This window comes from Brienomyrus brachyistius, chromosome 15 (assembly GCF_023856365.1).
Source record: "Brienomyrus brachyistius isolate T26 chromosome 15, BBRACH_0.4, whole genome shotgun sequence".
NCBI lineage: Eukaryota > Metazoa > Chordata > Actinopteri > Osteoglossiformes > Mormyridae > Brienomyrus > Brienomyrus brachyistius.
In genome coordinates, this window is record NC_064547.1 from 23,814,284 (window position 1) to 23,833,665 (window position 19,382).

General features: G+C 39.0%; 1 protein-coding gene across 4 annotated transcripts in view; it reads right to left on the reverse strand.

Moving 5' to 3' along the window:
• Positions 1 to 19,382, reverse strand: part of negr1 (neuronal growth regulator 1) — a 163,127-nt gene that overhangs the window by 102,932 nt on the left and 40,813 nt on the right. For all 4 annotated transcript variants that reach the window (XM_048977210.1, XM_048977212.1, XM_048977213.1 and 1 more), the window contains exon 2: positions 918 to 1,156. In XM_048977210.1, coding sequence (XP_048833167.1) covers positions 918 to 1,156 — 239 coding nt within the window. The remainder of the gene's footprint in view (positions 1 to 917; positions 1,157 to 19,382) is intronic.

The following is a 19,382-nucleotide window of genomic DNA, read 5'->3' on the forward strand; positions in this document are numbered from 1 at the left end:
GGGCACACTCACACACCAGTCACTCACACTCGCATTCCTACAGGCAATTTAGCAACTCCAATTAGCCTCAGCATGTTTTTGGACTGTGGGGGGAAACCGGAGTACCCGGAGGAAACATGGGGAGAACATGCAAACTCCGCACACATGTGACCCAGGCAGAGACTCGAACCCGGGCCGCAGAGGTGTGAGGCAACAGTGCTAACCACCGCACCCCCCCTTTATTCATTGTTAACCAAATCTTAGTTTAGATTTTTTTTTATTACCAACACAGATGGGAATCAGAGTTGGGGTCAATTCTAAACTGAAGAGAAAAGGATTTCAATTCTTAGCAGATGGGGAATTTGAATTAGAATGTCAGAGGTAAATAGCAGTACATGTAGGTAATTTTATTTTGTTTTTCAGGTCAAAATGTTACTAACATGTTATCCAGTGAGTATCATTACACGGAAGGAGTGTCGTGCACTTTTTGTTTAATGTAAATAGCTACAGTTAACTTGTAATTAAACCTAAATTAAGTTTTGCGCAGAGCCATCAATCCATTATCTTCGTGAAATTATTTTATAGATAATACTTCAATAGAAAAGAATTAACAAGGGCAAGATAATTATAAACAAACAATAGTTAAATCCACGAGTGTACACAACATCATGAAGCTGACCAGACATTCTGCACTGATAAAATTAATACTTTCTATTTTATTTTACAATTGATAATATTTCTAGGATTATATTGGCCAGAGACAAACATTATAAATAACTTACATTTCAATTGTAATGTAACAAGTAAAAACATGGAAATTGATTTCCAAAGATAAAAATCCATCTTAATTAAACAGTACTATATCACAGAATTCCAAAAACATCAGCTATTAATTCGGTGACACAATTTTAAGCCGATAAATGTGATAATCCACATACCTTTAACCGTTAGCTGAATGTGCTTTGATCGAGGGTTGTGTTCATTCTGTACGGAGCAGGTGTACTGGCCGTCATCAGTAACGTCCACCTTCTTTATCTGCAGGCTGTATTCGTGTTTGTCGCCGACGCTCGTGACGATGGACACTCGAGGGTCCACTGACCACTTATCGTCCCCTGCGAAGATGATGCTCGAGCGGTTTAGCCAAGCCCCTTTTGACAATCCGTCTAACAGGTAGCATCTGAAACGCCAAACAGGAACAACAAAACATTCAATTAAAGCGCTAATCCATGAATACTCTATGAAATATAATAAGCCGAACTAAAGAGACAAAACTTTATTAGGCAGTACACATGCACAGAAAAACAGTGAGTAACAAAGAGGATGTCTAGGCTCAAAAAGAAAGAATATTAAACAGAAAAATACACTGGACTGATCATAACGGAATAGCTTAGCAGAGCAAACTCGTCTGTCTTAAGGAATGATATGAAATGTATCCAGCCTATTGTCAAAGATTTCATTTTAAGGGAGTAATTCAACTACATCCAAATTGCAATCAAAATTCCCGTGACATCTAGTGCATGTAAAAATGAGGAGAATGATTACTATGTTGTCCTGACAACCAACAATATATTTCTTCATGTGATTTTTGGTATACAATGGAAATTTGGTATGATAAACAAAACAAAAACTAAACCTGTCATTTCGTTTGAATCGAAAGTGAAGACATCAGATAATGATAGTACTTCATTTTAATGCTGTTAGATTCATGTAATCCTTGGGACTTTGCTCTTATCGAACAAGCCTTCGACCAAAAGCTCACCAGACTTGGTCATCTGGCCACTCACCGGAGATCAGGCTTCTTATCATGAAACGTCATTCGTTGTTTATTAATTCTACAACTTATTGTAATATTTAGTAACACTTAATGGGGCACAAGTAACTTGATCATTTGAGTTACTACTAAAGTACAAAGTACAAGTCATGAACAAATATAGCAGCTGCTTGAAATATATTAACTAGTATGACTGACTGATGATGATGAATAAACATGGGATCAGTGCGTAACTAACACTTAGTTACTGGTTAATTAATACATAAAGGAAGAGTTTACTACAACATTATTTGCACCTCCTCAAGTAAAGTGTTACCGGATATTTTTTTATGAAATCCTCATTCTCTAATAATTCCATCATATTTCTCATGAAATCTTAGCTCATTGCAAGCATTTGTACTTTTTTCCTCATAGGTTTTACATACTCTATTCACTTCTGTAATTATCTAGAAGAGAAAAAACAGTATGAGCATGTAGAGCACATTCTATGAATCAAAAATGATTAAATACCACCATTAATTACAATATGGCAGTCATTAAGCAAAGCAGGCTCTAATCCTTTTATCCAAACTCATTTAGGCGTTTCATGACTGAGCCATAATTATAGCTGGGGCATAGGTCTGACCCAGATTTCCCTCCTCTTTTGAAACTCATCTATTCACTTGCATAGTTCACACCAACACGAAATATTTCTTGGAATGATCACTTGAACTATTTTCCCTTCCAGCCAGGGTTTGGTATTTAGCCTGATGTAATCTGTCTTTAAAATGCGTCTGAGAATGAAAGCATCCCTTACGGTTCTCTCCTCCAGCTCAAAGATGAATATATTCACTTGAAATTGCACCAGAAATTTAAGGTTTAAGGTACACTGTCAAAAGTGATACACACTGGTACACATTAAATATTGAGCTTCAAAGTTGTGTATTATTAATATTTAAATAGATAAATATAGTTTATATGAATGCAAGTGAGGACATACTTATAGGTATGTATATAGATGGCAGGAAAGTCTAGTGATGATCACTTCAGCCTCATACTACCATTATCTGGAGATTGAATTCTGACCCTGGCTGTGTGTGTGTGTGTCTGTGTGTGTCTCTGCGTGTCTGTGTGTGTGGATTATGTTTATATTACATTGTGGGGACCAAATGTTCCTCGCAATGTGATAAAAACATGTTATTTTGACGTTCTGCAATGGTTTGCAAATGCAATCAAAAAAACTAAAAATGCCAAATGTCTCATATTTTGCTTGGTTACTTATTCTTAAGGTCAGGACTGGGTAGGGGTTAAGGTTGTCATGTTATAATTAGAGTGTGTGTGTGTGTGTGTGTGTGTGTGTGTAATATATTCTCTATGTGTTTATGTGAGTTTCCTGTACTGTACTTTCTTGCTGCAGTCATTTGGTTTGACGACCTGCCACTTGAAAATGACCTAATATGTGTGTCCGTACCTGCCCCTTGATGGGTTACCATCTACCTAGGGTGTCCCCCGCCTCAGGCCCTGTGCCGCAGTGGAAAAGGCTTCAGGCTCGTATAGACTCTGTACTGCAGGGATTACCCAAATGCTGTACTCCGTTCTGAATCTCTACCAAAACATAATGTGATCTGGACCGCTCCAAATCCATTGAAGAGGGCCTTCCCCATTTGGCAAAATTTAGCGAGGGGACCTTCCCCACAGAGTTTGGCTTTTAGTGTGGCTGATGGAATGTGGACCTCGGGGGGGGGAAAAATGAGTACCCCTGGTATACTGGATAAGTAGTCACGGACATTGGGTGGATATAAATACATTAAAGTTATATGTTTTCAGAAAGTAGTTTTTGAATTACATGTCCTGCTGTAATTTAGGAGCCAAAGCAGTCTAATTAATGGTGCCAGCTGCAGGCTGCACTATTGCTCCGATATATAGAAATGTCCGATGTGTACAATTCCTTAGCGGGTAAAAACTGTAAGAGTGCCCCACATGACACGTTCCTTTTTATTCAGATTATAAACTGGATTTCATATTAATATTCACATTAAGACGCATTTATATACTTTAGAGATTAGAGAAAATGAGATTTGCATATACTTGGTGCCATATTAAGACTTAATAAATTAAATTAAAATCCTCAGTGCGGAATACATTAATTTTTATATATGCAAATCCTTTAAGTAACTCACTTTATACCACATTTTATCGCAGTATGTATGGTACTGCGAAACCTACCAGTGACCTCCTTAGCCCATTTCAAAGATAGGAATCGCGGGCCAATCTAGGCATTTTTTACCTGATCAGCATGGGTTAGCGCAACCCGATCCAATGCCTGATCTAGGGTCTGATCCATAGGTGTCACCTGCGTCAGATGCTTCTCACACCACAGTAAGCCTGAGGCACATGGCTTGTAACTACAGACTGTCGAGATTAGGGATGATAAGATCCGTATCGGTGAAGTGGAATAAAAGTTCACGATGCGACTGCCCGATTTAAGAAGTGTGCACTGGATGCAGTTCGAGATGAACTCGGGGCGCAACGTTTCTAACGTATTTGTATCGCTATGATCCGATTAATTAATCATTTTGCCTTGTTAATTTAGTTTTGTTTAGTGAGCTCGCAACTGGTGTTATTAATGTTTTCGGGGGTCATTATGCTTCCAGACCACAGGAGACCATGTATTGTATTGCCAACCTGCTTGCGTGTGTAAGATGATGCACGCAAAAGCCAAGCTTTATTTTTGTCAGTGTTTTAGAAGTTGAACTATGGTGCCTGGTTCATCCGACTGTTAGAGGGGTAAAACTGAGCCATCCGTATGTTTATATGTTGAAGTATGTTTGGTAAGGAGTTGGTGGAAGTTTGTTGAATTTAAAAGATTTTGATTAAATGCGGTATGTTTAGCCGTTTTCAAAATGATATAGATCTCAGCAAGTCGCGGTGCTCACCATAGTAAAGTTAGTTAGCAGTGACTTCTTTTGGGGCAAATAAGCATAACTAAGCCAATAACTGGTTACATATTACCTACTATAATTTTATATTTGCCCATCTCTTATGGAGCCCACATTGAAATATTGAGGCCTGCACATAATCTAGTTTTATTTTGTTGTTTAAGTCATATTCACCTCCAGGCTGTATTTACCTCTCCCATCATACTGCACTCTGACCCAGCCATGTCAGAGAACCTGAAGTCACCGTGGTTACTGCCGCTGTCATCACCGCGTCATGTGACATCACCAACATACCAAAACACCTGAAGTCAGACTGTCACCATGGTTACTGCTGCTGTGCCATAACTGGGCCTGCACTCCCATCACCATGTCATGTGACATCACCAACATACCAAAACAACACAAAGTGCCCTGACGGGAGTGTCCCCCTCTCTAAACTGTTTCTCAAATGCCGTTAGTGGCCAATTCTCTGCAAGTTACTTGGCAAATCTCAGGAGTAGGCGGTGTGGCCATTGATGCATCGCAGCGTATTGTGTCGAATTGCACTGCATCACAATAAATTGTATTGGGATAAATTGTATTGCATTGCAATAGTAGTTGCTTCATATGTATCTTTAATGTATCGGATCATTGGCAACGCATCGAGATGTGTGTCGCATTGCCTCAGAGATGGAGATGTCAGCTGTGTGGAAATTCTTTAAACTCAAAATAGCCCGACAGCTATCTGCAATGTTGGCAATGCCATCCTTTTGATGAGTTAGCGATGGAGCATCTTCTACTACAACAAAGCTAATTAGGCACTTGCGTAACCATCATAAGGATGTGCATGGTAACCCACACTTACTGTATGTGCATGCATACTTAAAGATTTATATGAAAATTGGATAGGGACTGAGAAACATCAGATATAAGTATTTAATGGATCGGATGAGTACCAAAAAAGTGGAAATCCCTAGAACCTTCTACTGCTTTTTTGCCAGTAGATGATTGATGGATACAAAGTGTGACTTTAATTATTGTCAAATTACCATACTGTATGCTGCTAGCATGATTGTATGCTGTGTTGATCATAAAAGCCTCACATATGTCGGTCTGGACATTCCATGAATGACTGATAGTCTTTCAGTAACGGGCTAAGGCAGCTGAATATGCTGTCCAGATAAGAAAACTACCAGCTCAAAGAGTGCTGTCTCTTCTGCTGTGTCCTCTGCATCAGACGCTGTAAGATGTTTTAAATGTGTCCTTTTCATTAGCACATTTCTTTGTTTTTATCTGTTTTAAGTAAAAAAAAAAAAAACATGCAAATCAGTGTTCAGTATGTTATTAACAAAGCCCTAGACAATAGGCAAATAAATGAAGACAAGTGAACAATAAGTAAGACAGTGTCCCCTTTGTAAGTCTCTAAAGAACCACAGTTATTCCTGCGCCCTTAACTGATTTTAATGCGACAAAACAAAGAGTGTACGAGTGTATGCCTCCTTGACAACAAGGGCAGACACAGAAGAGAGGTGAGGATGCCGAGTGGAGGCAGGGGCCAGCATCATAATCCCTTGCTAATCCTGCCCCGTGTGACTTGTGGGCCATATCTGTAGTTTCGCAGGCGTAATTCCCACAGTAAACAGCGCAAATGAGATTCAATCCGGCAGTCTTTGAGGTGGAATGTTCAGGACAATCATTTACTCCGCTATCAATATAAATTCACCGAATTTCTAATTATCAAGTATCGCTCTCCATGAAGAGTTTTCCTTCAATGAAAAAACTAATTATCAACAGTATAACCTTTCTTTTAATTGGGCAAATTGTCAAGCTACTCTGACTCATTTAGGTGTAAAAGGATGTTGTTAAAACTTTGGATGTTGATGCGTTGGTAGAGTTTAGCTGAATTAATTCACATTAAGCCCTATTAAATATGGACGGTGCATTAATTTCTTGGTTTCGGTAAATAAAAGAATCTATGCATCCATCCATTTACCCTGCAAGGCTGCAGTGACACGCAGGGGGCCTCCAGGGCCCTAATTTTAAATGAATATCCGCTTGCCAACAGGCATCCCATTCAGGTTGTACACAAACCTTGTGCCCTATGTCGCCTGGCATAGGCTCCAAGGCATCTGTGACTCTGATCAGGAAGAGCGATTAGGAGATGGATGGATGGCCAGTGTACCATGTGCATTCCTGATTGTCGATAAATGTTATTAAAACAGTATTCCTATTCACAGCCCCAAAATTTGATTTTATTTTGTAAGCAATTTCATTCCCATGAATCTTTGGTGCTATGACGCATGAGCGTTACCAGTTATGATGCACACACCAGAAAAAAAAAATAAATAAATAAATAAAACGTTGATTTTACTTGCAAAAGCAAGTGCTGTGTGGAGCAGAGTCGTACCAAAATACACCAGAGCAATGGTATGAAATATTATTCTTTTTTTTCTGGATTTTGCCTTTAAACTTCAGTATAGTTACAACCAACTGAAGACAGGTATGCACATTCCCAAAAATTCACTCAGTGTAGTAAATGTAGAAGCATCACCCCACACCTGAGCCTAAAAGCATCATTTTCAGAAATCTATATCGCTCTCGTGAAGAATCACGGCTTCACTCGGCATCACAGCAATGGGGTATTTTTCCTCCCCAGTGAACATTCAGCACAACTAGTTCTGGCTGACTGACTGAAACACATCACGCAGAGCATCTGTGAACATAAGTGCTGGAGACATCGTGCTCATTCAGACAGAGGAAGAATAAGGTCTGCCGAACGCTCGTTCATTTACTGCATGTGCAACACGTTTATGTTTACATAAAGGAAATGAATGAAAATGATGCATTTCTGAATTATAAAACCAGCATAATTTACAGTGTATTGTTTAAACACTGAAATATTCTCCATATGAATTATTTATGTATTATTATTATTATTTAATCTATCATTTCTTTTGACCTGTCATGGCATAAGAAAATTGTCATAAGGAAATTCTCAAACTCTTCTTCTTCGGAAACACTACTGTAAACGTGTTTTCAAATTCACATAATTCTTATCTAATTTTGCAAAAACTTTCCAAACTTGTTTGCTATGGCCGTGACTCAAAATATCAAGGTAATATTGTGCTGAAAAATAAATTTCATCTGAACGAATATATCAGAAGTTCTTTCCAAAAAAATAGGATGAAAGTAGGTATTTATTCATGCTTGTCAGTGAACTTGGAGAAAATGTACCGTCACACAATAGATAAGTAGAAGAGAAAGATAATTTGTAGTAAATATTATAGTAACCCTTTCTGTTATAGCAGCCATACTTTATTGAGATACACTTTTTGAATAAACCGCTCAATGCTATCTTTTAAGCACTCATAAACCTCTTTTTTATCAAGGAAAATGGTGAAAGTATTTCTTGATAACAACAATTAATTGCTTGGAACAAGGCAGTATGTATGTTACACTGTGTGACAGCGGTCACACTTTTTCTTATAAGTAAGCATACAGAGGTGCTTAACAAGAAAAGTCTAAAATATTTAAGCTTTAACTATGAAATCTCTATTTCCTCTAAGGTACTGTCAACTGACACACACTCAGCCAGAAAATGTCAAATATAAGTGTCCACTTGATGGATAAAATAATATACGATGTGGCAGGCAATATTACGAAGAAATTCCCAGGTAAGTGATTCCATAGGCATTGAACTTAAGGCTAAGGCTTGTTCCTGATCATGCTGGAAACCTCCAAAGCAATCCAATTTGTTCCTGGGAGTGATATTGATGGCATAACCACGGTTCCAAATAGGCCAAATTGTGCAGAATGTCCGTGTTATGATATTCCTGCATTTCTCAATGTTATGCGTCTTTATTCGCAAACATGAACAGCTTTACTGAGATGTTACTGCATATGTCATCGTTACTGTCATCTTCCTTTGCTGTTTTACTATCAGTTTAACTTCATATGAAGTCATTCATAAAAAGTCAACATTAACTGAATTCGGATGAAAATATGGAATGACACCTCAATTTACGATACATTGACAGAACTTTGGAAAATATGTTGTAATATTTCACCATGTACCATTTCTTCAAAAACTCATTGCAAATAAGACGAAAAGTATGAGAAAGGCAAATGTAATAAGGCTGTGTGGTAAACAATCTGATGAGCAAAAACATTTAACTTGTCATTTGTGTGCCACCTTCCTCAAGATGTCTGTCACTCCAACATCCCTCATTAAATGACCCCGATGAAAAGGCATCATTCATTTTACTCCTTACCAGTACCATATACCGCGACACAGGCAGATAAGCGGTTTGGAAAATGGATGGATGGATGGATGGATAGATGGATGGATGGATGGATCACTACCATATTTTTGCTTATTTGTTTTGTCAATTGGACTTTATGGACTAAAACACATATTCATTGCACATCTAATGATGGATTTTCACATGTTAAATCTTGTTATTAGATTTGAGTGCCCTTTGTTTGGTATATGAGTTAATATTAATTTTTAAATTTTACATGTATATAAATAACTTGTGGAATTAAAATAATCTCTCCTTGCTTTATTTCACTAGCACCGAGAGAATTCGTTCTCCTTTGTCACCGTTGACTACAGAGGTACCTCCCACCTGTTCCTCAAGCAGACCCTACTCACTATGTGGGGTGTGCAGGGTGCTTTCGACAGCATTGCATGCCATGTTTGTGTGGAGGCGCAGTGGGTAGCATTGAAGCCTGACACCTCCAAGGTTGTTTCCTTGATTCCCATCCTGATTCTGCGTGTGTAGATTTTGCGTGGGATCCCACCTACGGTTCAACGGCATGTGGTTTCTGTGGAGTGGTGGGATTTAGTCCAGGATGCCCCCTGATTCCAACCTTCTGCTTCGTGATGTCCACACACCATACTCACTGTGACCCAGCACTGGATAAGTGGACATTGATTTACTCAAACATTAAGCTTCATAAAGGCAAAACAAGATCCAACTCCACGTCTTGACTGTTTTTGATTCAAAGAAAACATAGAATAAGAAAACTCATAGCATGAAGTAAATGAAGCTAATGCGAATGAGCCTTTATCCTAACATGCAGTAACTCTACCACATCCAGAATGCTACCAAACAGACTATATATTGTGTTTTTTGTATCGTTTTATACAATCCTGGGAAGATTGTTTTCAACATACAATGTCCCACAATCTGTCAAAATCATTTAACAAGTATATTACATGCATTAATAATTTTTAATTAATGTATCTATTGTTACACAAGCACCCCATGAATCTGTCACTATATTACTTACAGTAAAACCACTGTATTTTAATGAGGCTCATTAAATCACTTCAAGCTTATTAAAGGGAGAGTGGACTGAGCACATTTAATCCCAGCCATTGACTGGAAAATGCACATTCAGATTCATTAAGAAGTTAATAATTCCAGGTTTTTGTTTGTGTTACTCTCATTAAACTGCTGTTAATTACGAACTGTGCCTGCACTCATTCAATTAAAGACCAAGTTCCAGTGTGCACTTGTTTACTAGTTAATCTGCATTTTGCTTTTTCGGATTTTTTGGATTTTACATGGAGTTTAACAAAAAAAAAAACTACGTAATTTGCTGCTAGCATGTATTAACAATAATTAATAATATGTTAATATATAGATGATCGCTCAAACGTGCAATAAATGCAGAAATGCAAGCATAAAAAGCTAATCATTCATATATGGATATGCTTTCGAATGATTCTTATTACGCTAATTGTTACCATTCGAATTATACGTAAGACATCGGATTACATCATTCAGCCAAACGAGCGTGGGAATAGCATAAAAGCAAACAATCAGGTGCTCTCAGATTCCTAAGTGACAACCATCCCACGTGCAGTTCCTCATGTGGCCTGCATTATGATTCTAAATCTAATAAAAACCTTTGATAAGCCCTTGATTAATTATACAGAATGCTGAATGACAGAATTATCTGTGCTGAAAATTTTTACCGCTATTATTCTCTGTCCCACGCAATTGCCCTGCGGTGCTGAACAACTATAATACAATCAAGTTCTGTTAAATGTTTGCTTTTTGATTACTTGATAAATAAATAATAATAAATGTATAATTGTTATTATTTTATTCCATCAGGTTTCAATGTTACTGTCACTGCAACATCAGATGCATGTAAGAATTTTAAGAAGCAGGGACACGGTGGAAACCAACTGGCAACAATGAAACATCTTTATAGAAGTACTGGATTTCCGCACTGGAAATCTAAGAAACACATTCAGAAAACAGGACACAGGGAATAAACATCAGTCCGATGATGCAAGCACTTGACATTCCATTAAAAACAGCCAGTTAAAAAACAGCGTCCGGTCTTTGGTGGCCTGCTGCGATGTTGCATTGTGATAGCGACGACTGCAGGTACAGTGTGTCGACCATCTACAGACACGTTCCTAGTCTTTTTAATTATTATTATTACTTTTTAAAGCACAAAATTGAGGCTGCTGAGTAGTGGCAAACCGTTCACTTAGCTGATATGGCTTCCTCTTACATTTGCAAATATCTCACATACCTAATCCACTGTGCTGACCACAAAAGAGTGCGAGGACAGTTTTGCTTGCTGAAAAATATATTTAGTTATATAAATTTATTGTGTTTGGCGAGCCTGGAAAAGCATCTGACGTTTGATATGCATGAACACATTATTATTGTTTATATGATTACTACTAGTACTACTACAAATAATAATAATAATAATAATAATAATAATAATAATAATAGCACTAAGTAGAAATATTAGAAATCCAAAAGTCAGTATATAAATTCAGACTTCCAGCCAGACGATGCTGAAGAGCTATGGTTAAATTGAAATTCATAAAATGCCACCACACCCAGCATATCTGTACAGCACAAAGGAACAGAGTGGGCTGCTTTACATACTGGTTTAATATCCATCAAAAACCAATTCTAATTGTCCTGAACACAGGCCAACACGTTGACTTTGGTCCATTTATGATTGCTGAATATTCATAGATTAAACAGCAGCAGTAAGCCCACCACAGGTCACAGAGTGCAGCAGCAGAGCCTCGACGCGCCGACCAGACACTCAGGCATGTCTGTCATGCTAGGACTCAGACAGACATTGGAAAAGGCAAAGAATTTCATGCCTTGATGAGAACCAACAGGAGGGACCATTCTGGAGGTAAAAGTTCTGAAAAGGTATGAAAAAAAAAAAAACAAAAGCCTGCGATTTATACAAGAGATCAGACAGGCTGCCTTGTTCGACATTCCCCTGTACCATGTCAAGCCACGTTCACATCAGACGAGATGTGAACTTCCAGAAAATACATCAGACCGGTAGTATACCAGCAGCAAATTACACTTCACATCAGCAGGAACTGCACGGTTCCCTCCCTGTACAGGGGCCGTTTCCCAAAAGTAACACTTACGGAATCAGCATCGTTATCTCAGCACTGAGCTTGTGTTTAATAACACAGAAGGATTACCGACAGCGGTTTTTATTGTATAAGAATCATAGTATTCAATCTAAAATATCACTACTATGTGTACCGGAAAAAAAAAGCTATTTGGCAAAAGCAGTATTTTCATATCTAAAATTGTAAAAATTCAGGAAAAACTGTAGATATTCAGAAAAAAAAACAATATGTAATAGGCGATTCGTATCTCAACACTCAATAATTGTTTGGAGAATTCACTGAGTTATCACTGTCAAACATGGCCCTGAAAAGCTTTCACACAAATGACAACCAATCAGATTTCCAGTGATTTACATCATCTGAGTAAGTTGCGTTCACAACCCAGCCTCCAAATCATGCTTCCTTGCTCCCTGGAGACACACGTACTCCAGTCCAGCTTGGTAACCATGGAAACGGACCCAGTAGGGATGCACTTGAGAATGTATAGCAAGTCCCAGTGCACATGTCTCGGTTCGGCCCTGCCACTGGAAACCATGAAGTGACGCTGGAAATAACATAGTATAGCCATACTGCCGGCCGCAAAAACAATGCTGGAAAGGGGGAAGCAGCGGGAGGACGAGATATTTTCGAATCGTACGCGAAGATCATGACAGCAGCACGTTCCGAGAGGATGACGATCCACTGACGTTAATTAACAGGTTACAGGACGATGCATTTATCAGGAGGAAAAAAAGCAAAAAGCAACTCAGTCTGTCTGCCATTCTCAATTTTCAAAGTTTCAGGTAGTAAAATCAATCTGCTTATACTATTTTATGGATTAGGTTGCTATTGGGTGGGTGGCATTTTGGCTATAGATTTGTGGCTTGGTACAGTGACGTCTCCTTACTGTCACTTTTAGTGTGGTTTGGTAACACGCCAGGCTCACGGTGACTCTGCACTGACAGAGTGCTTATGGGAGATATATGGATGGAAGTTGGATTTCAGGCCTGTCGCTTATCCACTGTGAGTCAGGGGTGAAAACCTGTGCTGCAGGGTGACACCAGCTGGGTTCATGGTTGCAGGGTGACATGGAGTCGATCCAAGGCGGCACAGGGCACAAGGCTGGGGTACATTCTGGACGGGATGCCAACCCTTTGCAGGATGAATCTGATAAGCTAGTTAATCGTATAAGTGTAAATAATTTGTGTGAAAACACATTCGGTTCTTTATTACCAATGTAACAGCTTGCTGCACACCTGAAGGAGGAGCTATTTAAAGGCTCATTAATAATTCCCTTGCCAGCAGTTAATGACGTACTTTCAAGCATGAGCATGCACTATGTAAAAAATCTGCAATGTTGTTCCTCTGTACACTGCAATGTGATTTTTAATAACTGTACTCTTAAAATGATAATTGTATATGTTTTTTTTTCTGCATTAGGACTAATAGCTAATTCCAGGGCTAGATTAAGAGGGATGGGGACCCCTGAACTAAAGTCATAGTTGGGGCCCTACCTATGGCATTAAATGCTGCTATAACAACCAGAAAATAAACAATGAGACAAATGGCGCCCCCTACAGTGCCGGACCTTGGGCTGCAGCCCAGGTTAGCCTGTGCATAAGTCCAGCCTCGGCTTCTTCCCAATGAATGGAAATGGCCGTGGTAACTGCAGGCAGAGTGATGAAGCAGAATTATCCCAGTGAGCGGCCTGGCCTGTGCACTGCTTCCTGTGCCTGTTCTGTCGGGTGACGATGAATACGGAGGCTGCATGTGCTCAAACCTGAGCAGCCCCAGCGACTCCTGCAGCATTGCTGCCAATATCCGCAGGCGCTCCCACTTTCTGAGCCCCGCGGCGGTCTCTAAACGCAAGATGGACCCATCAAGAATATATGTGGTAGGGAGGCAGGGGGGGGTCACATTGCCTCTATTGTTCAAATCTAGTATTCCTCCCAGAGGGAAAACAGCTGCTCCTCCGCAATCCCCACAACACAGACGTCATCTCTTATCTCCTTGCATTGTAATCCTCTCTAATCAAATGTCAATAATCATTTGGGAGCACCCCACGGACAGGTAATTGATTGATGCATTCTGATTGCTAATTGGGGCATTATCATCAGCAACTAAAAGGGGAATGGCGGTTCAATGTGTGTGAGTGCGCACATACACATAAACACACACACACACACTGATGCGACCGTTTATAATGCACCGATTCTCATATGCCAACAAGGACACATTTACTGATTATGAGCCAGATGGGTGGCTTGTATTTCACCCCTAAGTCTCACCCCCCCCCAAAAAAAAAAGCAATGCATGATAATCAAATGAGATCTATCGTTCTTACACCGTAAACGACTAAATTCGGACATCCTGTCATACAGCTGGCACTGGGTACATCCTGCATGGACAAAATTAATCATTAATTTATAACTACGCTGTGAAAATGAATATATTACAGGGGTCAGCAACAGTAAAGCTGTACACGAAGAGTCTAAATAGGGCCAGGTGTTGTAGTAAACTGCTACTACTACTACCACCACTACTACTACTACTACTGCTACCACCACTACCACTACTACTTTTACTACTACTAGCAGTCGTAATAGTAGTCTTGCTGCAATAAACATGATGCTGCAGGAGAGATTGTGACATTGCTGGAAATCTCTTCCCACAGCAAATGAAGTATGATGCAATGCACATGCAAAGGTTGCCGTGGAGTGCAGGTAATAAACACTAATGCAACATTCAGATACTAACCTGAAATTATTACAGGTTCCAACGAGCAATTTAACGCTGTAATATTCAAGTTTTTCGTGGAGAAAAGAAATAGCTGAAAGGATCAGGGTCTATTGTTTTGCTAAAGTAATTTGCGGTAATGAATTTGCACTATTTTAACAAAGGGTTGGAGTTATTTCAGAAGACTAGGTGTGATAAGTGATGTCGAGACTATATAGTGTGTGTTGGAATTTGACAGTTACAGGGATTTACAGATTACACAGCGCATGTTGGCAAGTTATCCTCTCTGGGCACTCTGACCTCCTTCTGCAGTCCAAAGTTTAGCTGCATGTCGGTGGGTTGTAAATAAAGTGCCAATAGTGTGATATTGCTTGTGTGTGCATTGGTTCCCTGTGATGGACTAGCATCCATTCGAGAGTGTCCCCCTGCTTTGTGCCCTATGCTACCTTGGACGGGCTCCAAGCCCCCTGCCACTGTATGCAGGATAAGCGGTTGGAAGATTGATGGATGGATGCTGGGATCTAATGCTCACAGGGGTTTACTGGAGTTGTAAACAGGGCCACATGGCTGAGACCGTGTACTAGAAAAACCTAGAACCTCAATTAAAAAAAAAAAAAGAAAGCAACAGCTCTCGGAGGGTAGAGAACTGTGACCCACCAACCTTGACATGCTTCAGGCGTGACGAATCAGAAACAGACAGCATGGCAAGTCAATTACTATGGTAAAAAAAAAGGCAGCTAAACTAAAAGCAATTCAATACTGAGATATACTGATAACCCCTGAAATGCAAGATGTAATATCCATGTGGTACAGAAACTCGGCAAAAAAAAACAGGAAAAATAAACTCAAAATCCTGCCGTTTGGCCAGGTTTACGTCCCATGGGACAAAACAAGTTAAACGGAAACAAAATATTCATTCCCAAATTGCAAATAGGCTTTATGAAGAGCCCCAGAAACCTACTTAAATGCCTCTACAAAAACGACGTGAAGTCTGTCTTCATGTCTTGCTAAAGCTCCGGTTTCTGACATGCTATTGACTTATTTCCACTTTACTGATAAAGTTCTCAGTCTAGGCGGAAAGGTATTCTAGGCAGGGACGCAGCTCCTGTGAACGTGAGTAGGTACTCCTTTGATAATTGGGGGTTCCAGTGGGGAAATGAACATGCAGCTAGCGTTTAATACGGAAATTCTTGCCTCTGGCAAATATTTTTACACGAGTCTTTGATCGCAGAAGGGAAAAAAGTTGTACACCCAGTTCTCTTGGGTCGAACCTTATCTCAGGAATTAAAAATACTGCGTTATTCAGTCTCCTCAGGATGAGCAACAGAATGTACTCTACACCTGTAACCTACCACACACATCACCAGAGCAGGCTGAAAAAAATGCCTACTTCTTAATGTACAGTTGTACCAAAGCAATATCAGTTTTTATTACCAACAAACGTACCTAGGTTTTGCCACTGTATGGGTGGGTTTCTGTGTAGTTGGGTGAATCAGGGTTTCTAAAGTAGTGATTGTCAACCTTTTCTCAATATGCCCCAATTTTTCCATGCCCACAACCCTCTATCAAGTATAGGTCTAAATCAATGCTATGATCGAGCATGCAGAGCACTCTGCAATTTGCACCAATCGATGCCTATCGCACAAATCTGATTGGATGTGCCAATGAATTTTAAATTAGGCATTTGTGGTTTGACTTCGTGGATTGGCTGAGTGTTCACTAGTCTTGCGCTAAGTAATTGCAGACTCAAGACCAGTTTATATAGGTTAATTCTAGGACTGGGGCTGGGAAATCTGATCGTGGATCAGCATAGGTTGAGAATCACTGTTCTAAAGCACACATAGCGTGTAAATATGCCTGAATGCATGCGTGCACTCTGATGGATTTGCTTCATGCCCTCTCCTCCTGGGACAGGCTGCAGGTATGTGTTTTAGTCAGAGACAAGGAAAACAGACAGATTACACTTTAACTGAAAATCTGTAACAGTATAAATACCATAACATTCACATATAATGATAATGCCCCTTAACCTGAGTTCAATTATATATCGCAATTGACGTTTGTGTACTGAAAATATGCAGAATCCACCACAGCAGCATAAATGCAATTCTAAATATAATTACATTCACGCTATTCAGCTAATGTACGATAAAATGGATGTAGCTGATAGTATAAAGTGTAGTATTATGCATAGGTAATATATATAATGTTCTCTTTCTCCACGTAAAAGAGCATTTAAGCCGAAGAAAACATTTTTTCATAAGTTTACTTGGTATGTGTTTCAATAGAGTCAACAACAACTGTTATGGTTTCTCACATACAAAAGATTAAATTTCAGCTTGTGTTATTGCTTTATCTCAATATTTGTAATGGTTGAAGAAGGATGGCTGGTTAAGGAGTAAAAGCAAATTGACACATTTTAGCATCCAAACATTCATAACAAATTCAGAGGGCTAAGTGAACCATCTCAAGTCCATAAATCTGAACAATACCTCATCAGAGAGACTGACTGATAAAACACACACGATCTCCCTCTAGTTTGCTGTTGGGAAGCTGTAATTTAGATCCAGGTGCTTGACTGAGCTATATCAACAAGATTAGATGCATTTTTGATGTTTAGATCAGCCTGTTTAGAGTACTGTCTATGACTGGGTTCTCGAACTGAATGACACTGTTGTTTAACAAACTCTACCCTGGAACAAACTCTACCCTGGAACAAACTCTACCCTGGAGACCTACAGTACAACCATTTAAATCTTCTCCTCTGAAGCTCCTGAGGACCAAAGTGTATCATTTGATATATTTTGTAAAAATAAATGTATGATTTATTCTCAAATCAGGCATTCTGATTTTAAGAAATAGCTTTTTTCTATACATATTTTTGTCTTTAATCGCAAGACAGTAAGAACAGAAAAACCACGGCTAGAAAACAAATTTCTCTCAGTTGTAATGTAAATCATTTTAAACAAGGGGCTTAATGTCGATGAAAAACAAATAATGCATGTAATTTATTCTCATATATATTAAGTAGAAATACCAGAAATAAAATGACCACCATCAAGACCCCGTCTGACTTACATGTACAGCGATGATAAACACGAGTTTAAGCACAAACTTTCACAAGGCAGCTACACACTCATACATATTTACTCGGCAAATCTCGCTCACTTATATTCACAAGATGTAGCAAATAAGACCAGAATTTTCCTTTCTATGTTTTAACTCTCAGTATCAAAACTTCTGCATCTTTCTCTTTCTGCCCTTATCAACTTTCCAAAAGAGAGAAAACAAATGAATGACGGAATGAGTGAGTGAGTGAGTGAATGAATGAATGAATGAATGAATGAATGAAAACCCTGTGCACATCAGCCTGACGTGTTATTAAGATTCTGAGAAGTAGCAGTCAACAAAAAACTGCATCACCACATACAGACAAACAGGCCACAACATAAAGACGTTTCTTTTACATTTCTGCCTGCGTTTGACACTAATTCCTTAGGCAGTCTGAGTATATTTTTGCTTTTCTTTACTTCACTATGTACAACACGCAACGCCATAGATTAACTGGGTTTTACACTAGTAAAACAGGGCAAGCGTGTGACAGAAGGCTCAGCGGCATAGCTGATCATCAATAATTCATGCTGCAGTCTTAGATTTCTTACCAATTTGCAGGCGGTGTTTTACCACTGAAAACCTGACATCCACAATAATAAATGATTCATGGCTGGTGGGCCATAACAAGCTTTTGTTATGTAGTGCGATGTTCACAACAAATCCACGTGCAATTTCGGTACTCACAAGTGAAGCTGGACTAAGTACTTCAGGCAATCATTCTTATCAGATATTTCAAGCATGTCCTATACAAAGCATTGTCTGAACGCACTAAATATGATAACTGGGCAAAAGCCTTTGTAAAAATGTTCTACTTATGGCATTACTGGCTTTAACTACCAAATTTTAACATATTGCTTATGGAAATATGTCACATAAGCATAAGAAATTTGTATAGCAGACCACATTTTATGAAGTTTTGCACACAACTTCTTATAAAAATGACAGTAGTTTAAATATATCCAAACAAGAGGCTTAAATGTTTAAAAATACACACTTTTGTCATGTAAATCCTGCTATATTACAGTACTATGCAGTTCGAAGAAGAATCCAGGCTACTGGATTAAGAAGTGGATGTTGCCTATGGAAAGTTGGGTTCCCGTACCGCAATTTATTTTATAGTAAACAAGCCAGATGATTCCAATACATAGTCCAATTTTCATTGGACTATGTATTGGAATCTTTCCTCAGTTCAACCAATCACATAATTCTTAATAAAAGTTAGCATTACTAGCATTACGGTTCTAGATGTGAAGTAGACTGCATGATTTCATATGGGATCAAAATGTATTTAGGACATTATCTTACCCCACAACCTCTATCACCGGTAAAAAGGAAAAAGAAAAGATAGAGAATAAAAAGCGCTCTGCAGATGGGCAGATCTGGAAAGCTGCAGGATGTTAAAGCGTTCAATGAATTTTCAACCTGATAAGCTGCACTTAATAAAAAAAAAGTACTTTAATGCTTCTTATCGGGGTTACAGTTT